General features: G+C 37.6%; 1 protein-coding gene across 7 annotated transcripts in view; it reads right to left on the bottom strand.

Moving 5' to 3' along the window:
- LOC120073223 (uncharacterized) overlaps positions 1-18,292 on the bottom strand; it is a 72,879-nt gene that overhangs the window by 16,927 nt on the left and 37,660 nt on the right. For 2 of the 7 annotated variants that reach the window (XM_039025949.2, XM_090308011.1), the window contains exons 6-7: positions 2,389-2,468; positions 339-398 (exon numbers count right to left, since the gene is read on the bottom strand). In XM_039025949.2, coding sequence (XP_038881877.1) covers positions 339-398; positions 2,389-2,468 — 140 coding nt within the window. Of the gene's footprint in view, positions 1-263; positions 399-2,376; positions 2,469-18,292 lie in introns of all 7 variants that reach the window. The other 5 variants (XM_090308009.1, XM_039025942.2, XM_039025958.2 and 2 more) reach the window with 3 other exon arrangements.

The raw sequence follows: 18,292 nt of genomic DNA, 5'->3' as shown, positions 1-18,292 counted from the left end.
CCAAAACTTGGTCTCAACAACAGAACAGATGCAGCTATGTAATTTCAATTTATGATAAACAAAATTTATATAAAGAAAAGGCTATCTAATCAGGAAGCAATTAGAGGAGTATAATTACAGAACGTTTTGGAATAAAAACTCCAGAGACAAATAAACAAATACTACAGACTTCCACCCAATCCTATAAGAAATTATAAAGAAAGTTATCAAAAAGATCTTTCAGAATCTACCAAGCACCACACCTAACTAGGCAGCTTGCTTACCACCAACATGCTGCTCTTCAAATTGACATGAACTAACAGCCAAAAGTACCAAATCCATAAAGTTCAAGCTCTTACATCATTCAATAAGAGTTCTGTCAACTTCATCTGATCTGCAATTCCACTCTCAACCACAGTCTACAAGACAAGTATTAATATGTTAAACTAAAGAATTGTACAGATTAGTCACTGCACTTATGAACTATAGAATGTCAATACAACTATATGGTTTTTGTTTATTATAATATTCTTTTTCTATACTTTTTTTTTTTGGGAAACAGAAACAAAAATTTCATTGATATAATGAAAAGAGACCGCTTTCCAAAATAAAAGAAATCCAAATGGAAGACAAATATTAGAGACAAACACAACCAATGAAGAAAAAAGGCCAAAAAGAAGAGAACTCAAAACGTTTTGTAAATGTGTTCATACTACCCAAGGTGGTGGTCTACTATAACTTGAGCTCTGTTTCGTTCTCCAGTTGGAAGGATTTCGAGAATTAGGAAAAAGTTTCTTTTCCAAATTCTTGGTGCTGCTTCATCAAAAGATTCTTTCATCACAATTTTAGTTTGTGCAAAATTGAAGAGTTCTCAATTTTCTCTTTGTTGGTTTTTTGTTGATTAGTTGCCGTTTTTTGGGTTTCTCTAGTGTTTTTTGTGGTTGTCATTGTTTTTCAAGTATTTGAAGGTGGCATCTCTAGAGATGTTAGAACATTCATCTCTGTTTGGTTTGCATTTGTTGTTTTTATCTTTTCTTCTTCTCTCCTTTTGAGGGATTGTATCTTTTAAAGTTTTATCCCTTTTCATTACATCAATGAGAAAATGTTTATTGTTTCAAAAAATATATATATTCTAAATACCCAACTAAAGGTTTTTGTTTATGGTTCAAATAATATATATTTAAAATCCCCATTAGTGTACTAGTACGAAACATACTTTGCACCTGCTGATCCTAAGTTTTAGTTTTAGTCCTATTTTCTTGTTTCTCTTGTTCTTTGAGCGTTAGTCTCATTTCATTATCTTAATGAATATTGAGGATGTCTCATTTCATTATCTTAATGAATATTGAGGATGTCTCATTTCATTAAGATAATGAATATTGAGGATCGTTTCCTTTTAAAAAAAATAGTACGAAACATATTTATATGCATATACATATAGCATTCATTTAAGGAGAACATAAGACAGGAAAGGAACAAAAAAATTAAATAAATGCATCCAATTCAGCAAGGGGACACTCGTTCATAATATGCCGGTACAGGGAAGACTCATTCAATATTGAACATTTTAGTAATATTGAGATAGAGAGAAGATTGTTACAATCTCATAAATTCAAGGCATAAAACTGCTCCAACACTGTAAAGCAAATATATAGAGAGAAAATGTAACCAAGGCTATCAAGTGGACATGAGTCACTAAAGACAAATTAACTGGATATATATTTTCTGTCATAAATAATTGATTGTTTAGGACCTTCTACTTTCTATGCTTCTATTTTTAAAAACTTAAACAAGCTTTCAAAAACCCTTTTTTTTTGGGAACGGAAACAAGAAATTTCATTATATCATGAAAAGAGACTATCGCTCCAAAATACAAGGCACCAAGAACAATAGAGATACAAAAAACAAAAGAAACATGAGTAACAAGCCAAACAGAAAAAACAACTAGACAGACCCTTCCAAAACAACCTCAACAAGGCCAAAAACAAAATACAAAGCAAGCCAAAAAGCAACAAACTAAACAGACAAAAGAACAAAACAACTCAAAATACAACATAAGGCTGAAAGAACCAAAAGCACTCCAAAGTAAACAAGAATCTTTCAAAAACTTCTTAAAAATATGAAAGAAAATAATATATTGTTATTATTATCATCAGTAAAGTTCTAAAATATTAATAAAATTTTTAAAAATAACAATAGCCACCATCACCACTCAAAAACAACATCACTAGAAACGTGTATCTTTCAGAAACAGGAAACAGATAACAATTTAACCATCAAATAGTCCTTTAGCCATTCCAACCCCTAATGTTTAACTTCGTCATTATCTAGCCTCAACAGCAAAGCATGCTCTCCAAGAAAAAAAATAGACAAGAGAGAGAGAAAGACAAACGATACATCTGCCAACACCTTAAGTATCAGCGGAAGTGTAGATAGCTCGACGGCAGGAAGCTCCCTTAGCTCACTATTTACACTATGAAATGCCTCGTCTGAACATAGTAACAAATGAGTGGGATTAGCACACAATAATTCCCATCCAGAAGGAAAAAAAAACATATATTGTACATTATTTTCCAGCAATCAGTACAACATTAAGCACATGATATATTTCACAACAACCAGTACAATATTGAGCACATGATTGCAAAATCAAAAGGAAGAGGAAACAAAAAATTTGAACTTATATTCAAGTTCAATTGATGTAGGGGCCTTTTTGGGTTTATTTCCAGCATCTATATTACTGTTTTAGTGTTAGCTGCTTTGTATTTTTTAGTTTGTTAAGTTTTAGTCTAAGTGTGAACAAACCCTTCCTCTTTGGATCTATTTAAAGAGGTTAAGTTAGTTTTAGTTTAGGTGTGAACGAATCCTTCCTCTTTGGGTCTATTTAAAGAGGGTTGGGTGTCATTCAACATATATAATAAAATTCCAGAACTCTTCTCCAAGATTTCTCCAAGAACTTCTCTTGGTTAGTATCATCATCAACGCCAAAGATACATACAGACTGATGTAGTTTATAACTTTTTTTGTTTGATATAAGTGTTCAGTTTAGCTTCAACTGCCTATGCTAAATGAATAGGATTGTAGAAAATATAATTTCCTCGAGGAATCGGTCATAATTTCAACCCACGAATACATTACAAAAAAACACCTGGGCTTTTTTTCAGAAGAAGAAGAAACCATAATTTCATTGATGGAATAGAATTTACAAAAGGGAAGTAAAGGTAACTCCAAACCACCAAGGATGGATAAGAAAATTTTCATTGATGATGATGGAGTTGTTTGCACTTGAGATACAGTCGTAGATCCATTTCCTCCAAAACCCTTCATTTTAAGGATGAAATCTGGGAATTTTCAGTCAACTTTGTCAAAAGTCGTTTCCAAAAACTGAAAAATTATCACATCTTTCAGGATAAAGCTATTGATTTTTCTTTACGGGTTCTATATGGTTAAATCTCATCAAAGCTTTTCTTTTGTCAGTTTGGTTGCAATGAAATCATCACATCTTTCAGGATAAAGCTATTGATTTTTCTTTTCTTTTTTTCTTTCTTTCTTTTTTTTATACAAGAGACAATTTCATTGATGTATGAAATTACAAAAGAGAGAGGAAAAGAAGCCCCACAACCAAAGGAGCTACAAAGACATCTCTAATTGGCCAAAAGAGAATCAAAACTATAACATTTGAAATTTTTAGATAATTTACACCAAGAGATAGTAATGCTAAGCACATGATCGAAAAAGAGTTCATAGTGTTGAGCTTTGTTGTTGAAGAGGCGATTTTTTCATTGAAGCCAAACCAACTAAAAGAAGGCTCTAACAATATGTTTCTATGGGAGACCCTTTCTACCCTTGAAAGGATGATCTTCAAGAACGAGGGAGAGGAATTGGTTGATATCTGAAGGAAAGACCACATACCAATTAAAAGCATAAAGAATGTGATTCCAAAAGGTCCTTGAAAAAAGGCGGAACATGAATAGATGACTTTGAGATTCTGTGTCCTTTTTGCAAAGAGTGCACCAATTGGGAGACATCGCGAGAGAGGGGTTACGGCATTGAAGCTTGTCATGTGTGAGGACAGCCTTATGTGATAGCTCTCAAAGAAAAAATTTAATCTTTATGGGGTAGTGATCGGACCAAATACCATTGATAAGGCCTATAAAAGATAAACCACTGTTTGCATACCTAGAATCAATCCATGATTTTGTAGAAAAGATCCCAGATGGTTCCAGCTTCCAAAACATTTGTCATCAGATTGGAGAGGTTGATAAGTAGTGAGTGTTTGATAGGTAGTGAATGTTTGAGAGAGCATTGCCCATTCATCGGTTTCCATGCCATTAGATGTCTACGAAGATGGAGATTCCACTCACCATCCTCCATAAATCAATGACCATGGCTTCCTTTGCAAGTGACAGTGGTGTAGCTTAAAGAGATAAAAGGAAGAATTCTCTCCAAGAATCCAAAGAAGTCTTTACTATGAATGAAAAGTTGCCAATACAAGAAGACAATCTCTCTATTTATAGAGAATTGGTGAGAAAACTAATCCTAATCTTAATTAATCAAAGAAACTAATCCCAATCGTAATAACCCAAGGAAACTAATCTAATTCTAATCAATCATGGAAATCAATCCCACTCCTAATCAATTAAGGATTTGACCATAATACCCTAATTTACCCTAATCCCACTACATTCTATCCCTCCCAAAAAAAAAAAAAAACACATTCTTGAATTTTAAAACGAAAATGAAGGTAAAAATAAAAAAGTGAGCCACTCAAACGAACACATCTCTGAACATCGGGCACCAATAACAACCAATTTTCACAAGCCACGACAATATATCGAATATTTGATTCTTGAAAAAGAAAATTGTTTCCATCAATAACATCATCAATTAACCCAAGAATTAAGTTTAAAAAATCATGTTATAATATATGCAAACTCCTAAAAGAATGGAGGAAAAAGATTTTCAATTTTCTTCGAATTAGGTTGCCCATGAGTATCTTTTTCTTCCACGCTTGAAGAATTCACATCCTCCCAATATTCCCTTTGATATAACCTTGATTTTGGTTGTTATTGAACGATTCTTGGTAAATCTTGGACATTTTTTGCATACCACTGGTGTTGTTTCTCTTGTTGTCTTTCTTGATGGCCAAGGCTAATTTCAACTCTATTCTCTTGCAGTGGAGGTAGTTGTGGTTGGTTGTATGCTTATCTAACCAAATAGACACATTCTTTGCAGTGGCTTCATTTTCTTTTTTTTTTTTTTTTTTTGAAAAGGAATCGATTCATTATATTAAAATATATATGAGCTAAAGCCCAAAGTACAAGAGGATTATACAATGAGCAAAGCAAAGACTAAATCTTAAGGATTAGTAGGCGCACCCGGACATCTCAACTAGGTTGACACCCCCTTAGCACCCTCATCACATCCAAAGAAACGAGCTATAGAACTAATAAATAGAGAAGTAAAAAACATGAGACAAAACAGTATAACTTGGCCATAATTTAATTACTCGAATGTACCAAAAATTTGGGGGGCTGGGTGTGGGTGGGAACACTTAAAAACAAAAACAAAACTAGCTGAACTAGGCGATGAAGAACAAACAACAGACTAAGCTAAGATCCACCGTTAGGAGTGGAGATGATAGCTCTCCAATTGAGGTTGAAATCCATTAAGCTGTAACTATTGAAAGGTTTGGAGAGGATACTCCATGAAGAAGCTTGACGACAGGCATAATCGAGGCGATCTTGTCACCCAAGAGCTTTATTATGGAACACCCTTTGATTCCTTTCAAACCATAAATCTGCCAAGAGAACTTTGACCGCAATAAACCAAAGTAGTCGGCTGGGATTATGAAGATTTGTTCCAGCTAGAAGCTGCAGCATATTTCCCTTAAAATCATTGCACATAACCCATGAGAAATTGAAGAAGGACAGCAGCTTCTCCCCGCACCAAGCTGAGTAAGGGCACATAAAGAAGAGGTGGAGAGGATCTTCGCTAGAGTGGAGGCACAACAGGCAGACTGAGGGGGATAGGGAGTTGGATGGCTACTTTGCAAAACCGAGGCTACATTCAGCTGACCAATTAGCATTATCCAGATGAGAATGCTAATTCTTCGAGGGCTTTTTGTCTTCCAAAAGGCCAAGTAGAGAGACTCTTCCAAAGGGGAGGAGGGGGAATGGTGAATTCTAAGAGAGTTGACCGTGTAAAGACCTGAGGCTGAAATGGACCACACCCTTTTATCAAAAGTCTCTATGATTCTTCTTGCTGCAATTTTCCCCAGCAACTCTTGGAAAGCCAGCACCTCCTCGTCTTTAAGTAGTCTACGGAAGGAAATTGACCAAGAGGCCAAGCGACCAAGCGGCTGTCCCAATGGTTAGCTACTAAACCATTTGGGAGCATGGTGATTCTAAAAAGACATGGAAACAAGGTGCTGAAGGGAGTCATTCCTTCCCAAGGGTCTAACCAAAACTCAATCCGGCTGCCATTTCCGAGCTTGAATTTGGCCAAAGATTCAACCTTTAGCCAAGTCTTCAAGATACTAACCCAAGGGCTTCTCAAACTTCTACTGCCTTTCCTTGCTGTGTGCCAATTAAAAGAATCTTTGCCATGTATACTTCTGATTACTTTGCCCCAAAAGGAATCATCCTCGTTAAAGTATCTCCACCCCCATTTAGCTAGGAGTGCTAAATTCATTGATCTGAAGCCACCGAGGCCAAGGCCTCCATCTGCTAAGGGTTTTTGCACCAAGTCCCATTTCACCAAGTGATTCAGCTTGCTGCCAGTGTGTCCTTCCCAAAAGAAATTCCTTGTTATCCTTTCCATTTTAGAGATAACTCCTTCAAGCATGAGGAAGATGGACAAACAATGAGTTGGAAGATTCGATAGGACTGACTTGCATAAGGTGGCTCTTCCCCCTCTAGAGAGGTTGAATCTTTTCCATTTATCTAGTTTAGCTTGAAATTTGTCCAAAACCGACTGCCAAAAGGAAAGACTTTTCGGATAACCACCTAGAGGCAACCCGAGATAAGAGAAAGGGAGGCAGTCAGCCTTACAATTCAGAGAGGCGGCTATGGAAATCAACTCATTTTCATCCACATTGATACCACAGGGTTGATTTTTCCCAATTAACTTTCTGACCTGAACACCATTCAAAAAACTCAACTGTTTGCTTAAGTTTTGCAAGCATGGTCATACTTACAAAATAATAAAGTGTCATCCGCAAACTGAAGTATGGAGACATGGATGTTTTCTTTGCCAACTACAAATCCTTCAACAAGGCCGGATTGAATAAGTTTGGAAACCAGCGCACTTAACACTTCACTGACAAGAAGGAAAAGGAAAGGTGAAAAGGGGTCACCTTGTCTTATGCCTCTTGTGGCAACCACTCTTCCCCTTGGTCTACCGTTAATGAAGACTGAAAACATTGGATTTTTTACGTACCCCATAATCCATTCTATCCATTTCAGGCTGAAGTTCTTGTTTCTCAACACTTTTTCTAAAAAATCCCAGTCAACACAGTCGAAAGCCTTTTCCAAGTCAAGCTTAAGGATCCACCCCTTTTTCTAAAAAATCCCAGTCAACACGGTCGAAAGCCTTTTCCAAGTCAAGCTTAAGGATCCACCCCTTTTTCTTTTTCACTCGATAATCTTCCATTGCTTCGTTGGCAATAAGAATGGGGTCCAAAATTTGCCTTCCTTCCATGAAAGCACTTTGGGAAGGAACAATGATACTAAGCATCACCAATTTTAGTCTCTCGGCCAGCATCTTTGCAATGATTTTATATTTTATGAAAGTTAAGCTGATTGGCCTAAAATCACTGACCGTCGCTGCTAATTTCTTCTTTTGAATTAAGTAGATGAAGTTTTCTTTTATACAAGCGTTGAGCTTACTATTCTTGTAGAATTCCTCAAAGGTGGCTTGAAAGCTTGTCTTGATTAGATTCCAGAATTTCAACAAAAACTCTATTGTGAAGCCACCTGGGCCAGGGGCTTTACATTTTCCCAGGCTTTTGGCTGAATAAATTTCTGTAGTTGAAAACTTGGCTTGTAAAGTCAAATTCTGGTTTAAGTTGATACATGGCCATTCTAAATTCAGAGGAATGTGTCTCCTCCCTGGAGATTTAAGAAAGATGTTGCTATAGAAGTTTAGGATTAGGTTTTCAATTTTTGTACTAGATTTAGTTGGCACCCCTTGCTCATCTACTAACTCATATATGAAGTTCCTTCTCTTTTTTGCTACTAGGAATCTATGGAAGAAACTTGTATTTTCATCTCCCAGCTTGAGCCAGTTTAACTTACTTTTCTAAATTAGATTAATTTCCTTCAGCTTGTAGAGCGACATTAGATATGATTTTAGAGAGGATCTAATTATAAAATCACTATTAGAAAGGGGAGAACTATCGGCAAGAGCATCCCACTTTTCAATTTCTTCTAGCAGCCCCTCTTCCTTCCTTCTTTGGTCTTCTTTGAATTTAGAATGCCACCTCTTGACTGTTGTTTTAACTTTTTTAGTTTCTGACTAAGGGCAAAACCACAACCATGGACCTTGCTATTTAACCAAGTTGTCTCGATGATTTGGACACATTCCTTGTTGAGCAGCTAGCTGTTGCAAAATCTGAGAGGGGGGACCCCAGCTGAAGGAACCGGCTTCTAATAGTATTGGATAATGATCAAAGAAGGTACGGACTTGTCTATTAGCTTTAGAGTTTTCAAACAACTCATGTCATGCTTTAGATATGAAAAAACAGTCTAATAGAGATCTTGAAACTGAAACACCTTCCCTTGACCAGGTAAAACTGCCATTTCTCAACCGGACTTCCAGAAGTTTGGCTTGGTCTATGAAGTCGTTGAATTTCCTCATGCCTTTAGTGCTTCTGCCCAAAGGGAATCTCTCATGGGCCCACCTTGTGATGTTAAAGTCTCCACCAATGCACCAAGCTTCCTCACAATAAGCTGCTAGAGAGAGGAGTTATAGCCAAACAAATTTTCTTTCTTTATAATCATTTGGCCCATAAACATTAGTGATCCAGCAAGTCTTCTTACAAACAGTGGTGCAGTTTATTGATAAAGAATAATCCACCTTTCAAAGTTTCAACCACTGAAATCAGACTCGAGTCCCACATTGTCAGTAAACCGCTAGAAGTTCCATAAGATTCAACAAAATCCCAGCCTATCTCTTTGGAGCTCCAAAGGGATTTGATAAATCTTGCTTCAAAGTTCTCTTTCTTTGATTCTTGAATTAAAACTACTGTTGGATTAAGTTTCTTTAGAAAACGCTTAAGGGCCAATCTCTTATTAGCATCTTTTAGGCCTCTCGTTTCCATGTCACTATTTTCATTCTTGTGGATCAATAATTAGAATGCAGCCTCGGCAGCCGGCTGTCAATCCAATAAAAGGCTGCAGACAGTGACTATGCTCTTCAGGTGTGCTGGAAAATCAGAAGGAAAGGCTAGAGGAATGGTGCCGAATACTAAAGCTTCTGAAGTCTTGTCCTCCTCTGCCTGAAATAGGGAATTTAGGTCAGTTAGCAGAGGAGCTTCAATCCTTGGATCCACCAAATCCCCTTCTATGTTGTTCCAAGTATCTTCAACACTACTCACACCGAAAGGGGAGTCAAGGAGGCCATTATCCTTTCCTTTCAAAGAGACATCCGGGGAGAAACTTGGTGAACCTCTCAGAAAAAACAGCTCTGAATTAAGTAAGGAAAAAACGGAGTGTTCAAAAGGGGGGGAGAGAGGAACGGGTATCTGACCTGTTAAAATGAGGTTGCTCTTGGGATGAAGTGCATCTAGCCTCTACCGCTGGCTTTACTCTGAGGCAAGTGTTTTTAGAATACTCCTACAAGTACTCTCTTCTGATGAAGTGCTTGGGGAAGGATTTAAAGAGGCATGAGGAGTGTCTTGCTTTGGAGAGTCGTTTGGTTACTGGTTAGTAAGGTCTAGGTGCTGGCTTAAAGCAGGGGAGAGGGAAGGCACGAGAGAGGGGGCAGGGCTGCTTGAATTTGGCACTGAGTCTAAAAATGGCAGAGAAGCCAACTGTTTCAACGAAACAGGGGAAGAAGATTTACTTGTGGAAAGGCAGGGGAAGAGTGGAGCAAACTTATGAGGCACTTGGGTTTCATTATTGTTTAAAGTAGGCTCTTTTGGCAATCGACGATTAAGAAGTCCCGCGTTGTAAGGGCCCAATAACTTTTCTCTTTTTTTTCTTTAGTGCGAGAGGCTTTTCAACTTCTAGAAGGGAGATGCCGACTGACCTTCCACCTTCCAGAATCTCTTTCTTCTTAATGACGGAGAGAGAATCATCTTCAGACCGTGGAATTCGAGGGGCCTTAGCAATTACTCGAGGTGCCTTTACAGATTCTTCATCAAAATTCAATTACTTTTCGACTTCTTTCATTGGTAACTTTCCTTCAGGTGCATGTGGCTGTTCGGTTTCTTCGGCTAAAAACAGAGTAATGTTGGCTGAAGTACCAATGTTTTTTCCCAATGGAGGTGACTTTTCACATTCCTCAGCAGTACTCGCATCTCTTTTCAATAGCTGTGGCTTCAAGATATACTTTTCTGGAGCCGCATTCGGGCTTCTTGAAAACTTAGGCATGGATTGAGAAGAAAAAAGAAAGGACCAATCTGAAACATCAATCTGGGAGTTGACATCTTCATCCTCTAAAACTTGATTCAAACGAACCAAGTCTATTGGATAAGAAAAATCTTTAAAGAGTACATTACCAAAGGACTTTAAGGGTGTTTCAAGGCATTCGATATCACCAAAGTTTAAGTAGAAATTTCCACGATTTTCATCTTTAATTTCAATGGTGGTTGGCATGAAACCACTAAGATTTCTTCTTACTTGAATTTTAGCTTTCAAATAATTGGTGAGGTTGAGAGTTTCTGATGCAATTGAAACAAGACCACCAAAATAGGCCCCAATTGCTTCAAAAGTGTTTCTACACCAATAATCTAGAAGGGAGGCTCTTGATTGACACCCAACCCCCAAAACCTTTCATTACTGAGGGTCTGCCATGTCTAATTGGATTCCATTTTTCAAATAACAGATGATAAGGACCATATAGTTGCCACTTGCCTTGAGTTAAAACCCAATCGTTTAAATCACCTTGACTAACCTTGATTAATGCTTTATCTGCAAACAAGGGATTGATAATAACGTTGGTGCTGAATGCGTTGCTAAGTTCTCTTGCTATTTCCTTCCATTCGTTAGAGACTAACAGTCTTGAAATGATCCATAAACTACTAAAATCTTCTTTGAAAGCTTCATGGTTCTTCTGAATCCAGAAAGAATGCTTGCTCTGTTTTACCAAGTTTGGATCAGGGGACAATGGATGAGAATGAGTATTGAATTTAGGGGGCTTAGAGACCGAATAAGGAACCTCTTTTCTCCATTTTAACACTTCTAAATAACTTCTTTCATGAGGCCCGAGAGGGAGAAGCACAGATTTAATGTTACTGGCCAAAACTTGTTCGGGGGGAAGGTTTTTTGAAGGAAGACTAACCTGTTGAACAGAGGGCTCTTTGAAGTTATGTATGCAGACTCCAATCATGTCTTTGAAATCTTGCCATCCGGATTTATCATCACCATATGGAATGTGGATGTTCTTCCTTCCCCCTGTGAGTGGCCAAACAACACATTCTATAAACCACTTATCTTTGACTCGAAATTTGGCTAGCTGGATGAAACTCTGATCCACTCTTTCCTTAAGTAGAAAAATTCAAAAGTTGATTCAATCAAGAGTCTACAGAAGCTCTCTTGAAGCCATAGGGCTGATGTCAAAGAGAGAAAATGGATTGACCTCTCTTTAGGTCTTCCACATAGAAACCGGCTCCTTGCCACATACAGAAGAAGTGGTCGAGGATGCAACAGCTTTTAAGTTCCATGACAGAGAACACCCAAGAAGGGCACTAAGAGCAGAGGGGAGGGAAAGACACCGGAAGGTGATCGGGAGGTGGGGGAAGAGAGAGGGAAAGAGGCAGGATTAAAGTGAGGGGGCATGGTGAGTTCCAGCAGGATGGAAAGAGGAAGGGATGAGAGGCTGGATTGGGACGGGAGGGGAGAGGGGGGAGGGAGGGGAGGGAGACATTTTTTTCCTATTCTTCAAGAATCTTCTAAGGATCAATCTTTTTGAATTCTCCCCCCTTATCTTGGTCTCATTATCTGAATTCTTCAAGGGTTACTTCTCTTGCTCATCCATGTCCAGGCTGACCCCTCGATCCCTTGTGCAGCAAGCCAGTCTTCTCCACATCGACATCATCTTGTTATCTTCTCTAGCAGCTTGAGGCTATGGAGAAAATTCGATCAACCAAAATCACAATAGACTTGCAGCAGACAATGTGACAAACAGACCAATCAACACAAGCCCACTGAGTCCAAAAAACGGATTTTGCAGCGGTGGTTCACGGCGGAGCCGGAACAACATCTCCCAACAAACTCAATCTCAAAAGCTACTTCACCAAAATCTCCACTGAACCTTAAGCGAAGAAATGAACTCCCATTATAGAGCTTCGAGAGAGTGACAATGGCGGATCCAGTAGCTTCATCTTCTTCAATACCTCCATCGTTGATTTCATCGATTAATTGTTCCTCATCATCTAGTTCGAATTGAGCAACCTTCGTGTTAGTCCCATCAATTTTTTCTTCTTCTGTAAGTTCCTTTTCAATCTTTCTACCTTCCTTATTCGAATCGTCTTCAATTGATTTTTTATTTTCTTCTACTCCGTTCAGTTTTTGCGCAATTTCACAACCCATTTGGACAAGTTCTTGATCTTCTTGAGTGACTAAATGCAATTTTTTATGGTTTCTTGGAAAATCTGGAAGATTATAATTATGCCTTTCTTGAATTTTTTCCCAGAAGGACACAAATTTCATTCATTCTCTTTCAAAAGTCCTTGTGATAGATGTTTTTATTTGAATATTTATGTTTTCTTGAAAATGTTTCGACCTCCAAATTTATGTTGGAATGATTCATGGGTGTTCTCCGATGTTGGTCATAATAATTTCTTTCACACTCTAAATCATTTCCTAAATCATCTAACTCCCAATTCTTATGTCAATTTCTTGAGAAACTAGATTGATTGGATCGTCGAGCTCTTTGTTGATAATGTCGCCTTGTTATTTCGTTCCAAATTACATTAGTATCTTCATCAGAATTGTTAGAATCACTATAATCAGATTTCAAATGTGGATAATGAAAGGTTCTTTGAGAAAATCGAGCATGAGCAAAATTATTATGTTGAAATTCTTCTTCTAAATCACTTGAGTCTAAATTCCAGCATGCTTTTGAGAGTAAATTTGACTTTCTTGCCTATACCAACTACTATACTTTTTCTTCGGCGTCTTCCTTAATCGATAATAGTCTATTCTTACAAAATCTTGAAAAAAAAAAACTCGATATTTTCTTTCTTTTCCAGAATTTAAAGGGGGCATTGTTCAACAACCAACACAGCTGACAAAACTCCCTTTTGCGATCGGCATCACCAAAAGGTTCCTAGTCTTCCTTTGACGGCAGTCAATGTTGGCCTAGACGACTGTTCTGATACCAAATTGATGTAGCCTATAGAGATAAAAAGAGAGAGCTCTCCAAGAATCCAAAAAAGTCTTTATTATGAATGAAAAGTTGCCAATACAAGAAGACAATATCTCTATTTATAGAAAAATGGAAAGCAAACTAATCATAATCCTAATTAATCAAAGAAATTAATCCTAATCATAATAAACCAAGGAAAATAATCTAATTCTAATCAATCATGGGCAATACCAATCCTAATCAATTAAGGATTTGATCATAATAACCTAATTTATCTTAATCCTACTACATCAGACAGTGCAAATAGGTTGGGAAAAGATCTATGCATTGGAATATTGTTCACTCAAGCGTCATACGAGAAAGAAATGGAACTCCCACGACCTAAAATTGCAGCAACACGTTCATCCACAAAAGGTTGGAGATAGGACAAACCAATCTCGATCCTAATCAATTAAGGATTTGACCATAATAACCTAATTTACCTAATCCTACTACATCAGACAGTGCAAATAGGTTGGGAAAAGATCTATGCAATGGAATATTGTTCACCCAAGCACCATACCAGAAAGAAATGGAACTCCCATGGCCTAAAATTGCAGCAACATGTTGATCCACAAAAGGTTGGCATCAGTACTAAGCTTTCCAAGGACTTTTGATACCAGCTTTGTTACCGCACAAGAATGTTCCAAATTTGGCCATGATCTCAAGAGGATCGGTATTGCTTCTTTATTATTAATAAATTTTACATAAAGATTTTTCTAATTTCTACTTATATATAGGGTAGGGGGCAAATGTAGCTTCGCCATAAAGCATATCTATACATCCTGAGGCGCTAAATCCATTTTGCAAGGAGACCCTCGTTTCTTAACTTGAGATTGGTCATCCCTAAGCCACTGATGGATTGTGGGAGGTAACTTAGTCCCAACAAATAGCTACCTTCCTTCCCTTTCCCCAAGAAGTCATGAAAGATCTTTTCAATCATATTGGCCACTTCGCTAGGAAGATCGAAAAGGGAAAGATAATAGCTAGGAAGGTTGCTTAATGAGGCTTGAATACTCCCCCCTTTAGATATGTAAGATGATGACCATGTTTTAATTCTTCGCTCAATTTTCTCAATCACCGAGGCCCAAAAAGGGAGTTGTCGACTTGCCATGAAGAGGAATCCCGTGATAGGAATTTGGCCATATTCCAACCTTGCAACCATATAACCCCACAATGTCCTGAAGCTATATGGAAGTGAGATTGATGCCCAGAATTTCAGACTTTTGGTGACTGGATGCATCAATAACTTCAAATAAATTCTTGATTTGCTTTGGATTGTAGATAGAGAATAATATAGTGTCATCTGCATATTGGAGATGAGAAATGGAAAGCCCAACTTTTCCAATACCAAAGCCCTAAATTTTTCTATCCAATTCCGCTCGAGTTAGTAACCGACTAAGGGTATCAATAATGATATTAAAAAGGAAAGGTGAAAGCAGATCCCCTTGCCTAATACCCCTAGAAGCATGGATTTTTCCTCTAGGATGACCATTGATAATCATGGAGTAATTTGCCGAAGAAATACAAAAATTCCATTTTCTCCGAGGGTAGCCAAAACCTCGAGTTTGAAAGATGTTGTCAAGGAAGGCCCAACCGACAGTACCAAAAGCCTTTTCAATATCAAGTTTAATCACGATGCCTTTCTTACCCTTTTTAGCCCACTCATCAATAAAAGCTCATTATCGGTAAGCAAAACATCCAAGATCTGACATCCCTCAACAAAACTCGATTGGTGTTCTGATGTAAGGGTAGGGAGAACGTTCTTTAGTCTATCAGAGAGGACTCTAGCCAAAATCTTATAAATTCCAGTAGTCAGACTGATAGGCCTAAAATCACCAACTCTTTTTGCATCAGCCCGCTTGAGAATAACAAATACATAGGTCTCATTCAGATTAGCCTTGACAATACCTTTCTAAAATGAAATCCTGAAACACCCTCAATATGTCGGGCTTAAGGATGTGCCAAGATTTTTTATAGAATTCAGCAGTATATCCATCGAGGCCCGAGAACTTGTTTGTACCAAGAGCACATACAGCCCCCCAAATTTCCTGTTCACTGAAGGGGGATTCCAACTGCGATGGTTGTTGCATAGTGAGGGACGGCCAATTAAGTAAAGGTTTGTTCCTCTTCGAATACAATCTGGAGAAGAAACTCAGAAATTCCTCCACAATATCGGATTCCGCTAGAAGGCTCATACCAATTGTAGAGACAATTTCAAGAGTGGTGTTTTACCTTCTCTTAGTGTCCACAACACAATGGAAGAAACAGGTGTTCAGATCATCTTCGTTAAGCCAAATTGATTTGCACTTCTGCCTCCAAAGAACTTCGTCCTTGGCCACCATTGAGAGGAGTTGAGCTTTTAGGCTACTTTTTTGCACCCTACGGATGGGGAGACAATCATTTGACTCTCATTGTTGTCCAGTAATGTGATTTTCACTATGAGTTGGTTCTTTTGCGTGTGAACACATCCAAAAGTATCTTTGTTCCACACTTTGAGGATTTTTTTAAGACCCTTCAGTTTGACAATAAGATCGTGACTCGGCCGTCCAAGCAAAGGAGTGTTCTTCCACCAATATTCGACAAGGCCACCAAAGTCTTTGTGTAAAAGCCACATATTTTCAAAACGAAAAAAGGTGGGACCCCATTTGTCAATGCCAATGGAAAGCAAGATCGTCAGAAGTGGGCTGACTTATATTGCTCTTTCTAGATGTAAATTCTCGCCTTCTTATTGCCTAATGGAAGTATTTTTTGTAATTCCTTTGGCACAAAGATTATATTCTTTTGTAATTTTATACTATCAATGAAATGGAAGAATCATAGTTTCTTTTTTCTAAAAAATAATAAATAACCCTTTAGAATAAGACCCTCCATTTTTTCCAACGATCTCATTTGAGATAAGAGATGCTACACAGTTAGACAGGGTGAGGATGATTTCCTTTAGTAGTACATGTTAAAGCTTCATATCAACAATGAGGACAGTTAGTATGTTGTTTTGAAGAGATCTAGCATCATAAGTCTCACTGAGGAACAGGGACCTACGTATAATATTTTTATTTTCTTGATATGAAACCTTGAATGTACTACTAAAGGAAAGATACAACTTAAGGGTGGGGGAATAGGGATCCCCTCCCAAAAGACAACTTAAGGGTGGGGGAATAGGGATCCCCTCCCAAAAGAAGATACCCAAAAACTTCTCCAATCGTGGAGTTGGAGTAATATCAAAAAAGGATAATTACAAAAGAAATGTTGTATTATAAGCAGCACAAATATGCATTTTTAGCTGTACATAACTAAGAAAAAGTACACGGGTCTTTTGTGCATGAGATTTTCATAGCAGTCTTTGCTTTGCCTCAATCTCTCCACAGCTAAGGAGATTGTGCCCAGCTTTCAAGAGGAATTTAGAAACAGTGTTTTTTACTTTTTAAGAATGATAAAAAACAATAGAAGAACTCGGTGATGACATCTCCTTCCTTCAACAATTGGATCTTGGATCTTCTGCACCCACTTAAATACCATTTAAAGCTTCCAATTTTAGAAGCTTCTCTCTTATATTCAGCCGATTAACTGGGTCCTCTATTTTGCTGGGAGGGGCTCCTTTCCCCTAAGCCATCAATAGATTTCAATGTTCTTTAGCATCTCTTAAGGAGGATTTTTCGAAATGGAAACAAGCCTCTTAGGGAGGATTTGATCCACTCCTTTACGACTTGTTTGAAGTCTTTAAACTTGGATGTGAGCTTGTGTCCTAGCCAATCAAGGTGACAAGAAATTTATCGAGGAGGTGCAGAGCTAGTTGTTCACAAAAGCTAGAGCAACTTCAGTTTTTCTTTCCAAATGATCTAGTCTACTAACTCCTTGTTCCTTGATAAACTTGTAGAATTCATCAAACAAGGTTTTAAAAGAGGATGATGACCAATGTCTTCAAAGCACATTGTCCGCCCCTTAAGGCGACAAGTTTTTAAATCGTCTCAAGCCAAGAGGCAAAAAAATTGTGTTATCTAAGTGAAGTGCGACATGCTTAATAAAAATAAAATAAATAAATTATACATATAATGTATTGATAAAACTATTTACTAAGTAACTTAAATAAAAACTACATGATACATATTTAAATGAAGTATTGGAAATATAAATAAGGTATGTGATACAATACCTCCTAACAAGAACACTCAAGAACACCAAGAACATAACAAAAACCGTAAAAGATAGAAATATATATTGCAATATCAAAAACGAAACTACAATATACCTCAGCACATTCTAGAGGGCTAAGAATCCTCTCGCAAATTCCCAATTAAGAAATTCCACATAAAATTCTTCACACCCTTGATCCCGACGTACTCCTACTTTTTTGAATATTTGCTACTACCACCAAGATCTGCACCAACGGCCGCTCCGCCCGGGCTCATGCCCAAGGTTTTGCAGCGACCGCCGAGCCCTCCTACTCATCGGCCCGACGTACTCCAACTAATAACTACAAAACCTAATCAGCTTACTAACTATTCACTAATTTTCCCATTCTAATATTCTACTAATAATTCTACTATTCCCATAACTAGGGGCCTTACAATATGACTAGCATTTAATATATGGTAGAAAAATAGTAGTTGAATAAAAGATAATACATTTATTGATAGAAATTAAACAAAAACTTTTTTTAATAAACACAACACGAACTATTAAGGGGTTGTTCAAGACCCCTACTTCAAGTGGAGCGGGCTATTATACCCCACTCCATGTT

The sequence above is a fragment of the Benincasa hispida genome, chromosome 1, assembly GCF_027475165.1.
Source record: "Benincasa hispida cultivar pf3 chromosome 1, pf3_genome.v1.1, whole genome shotgun sequence".
Classification (NCBI taxonomy): Eukaryota; Viridiplantae; Streptophyta; class Magnoliopsida; order Cucurbitales; family Cucurbitaceae; genus Benincasa; species Benincasa hispida.
This window is presented reverse-complemented; position numbering and strand designations above follow the sequence as displayed.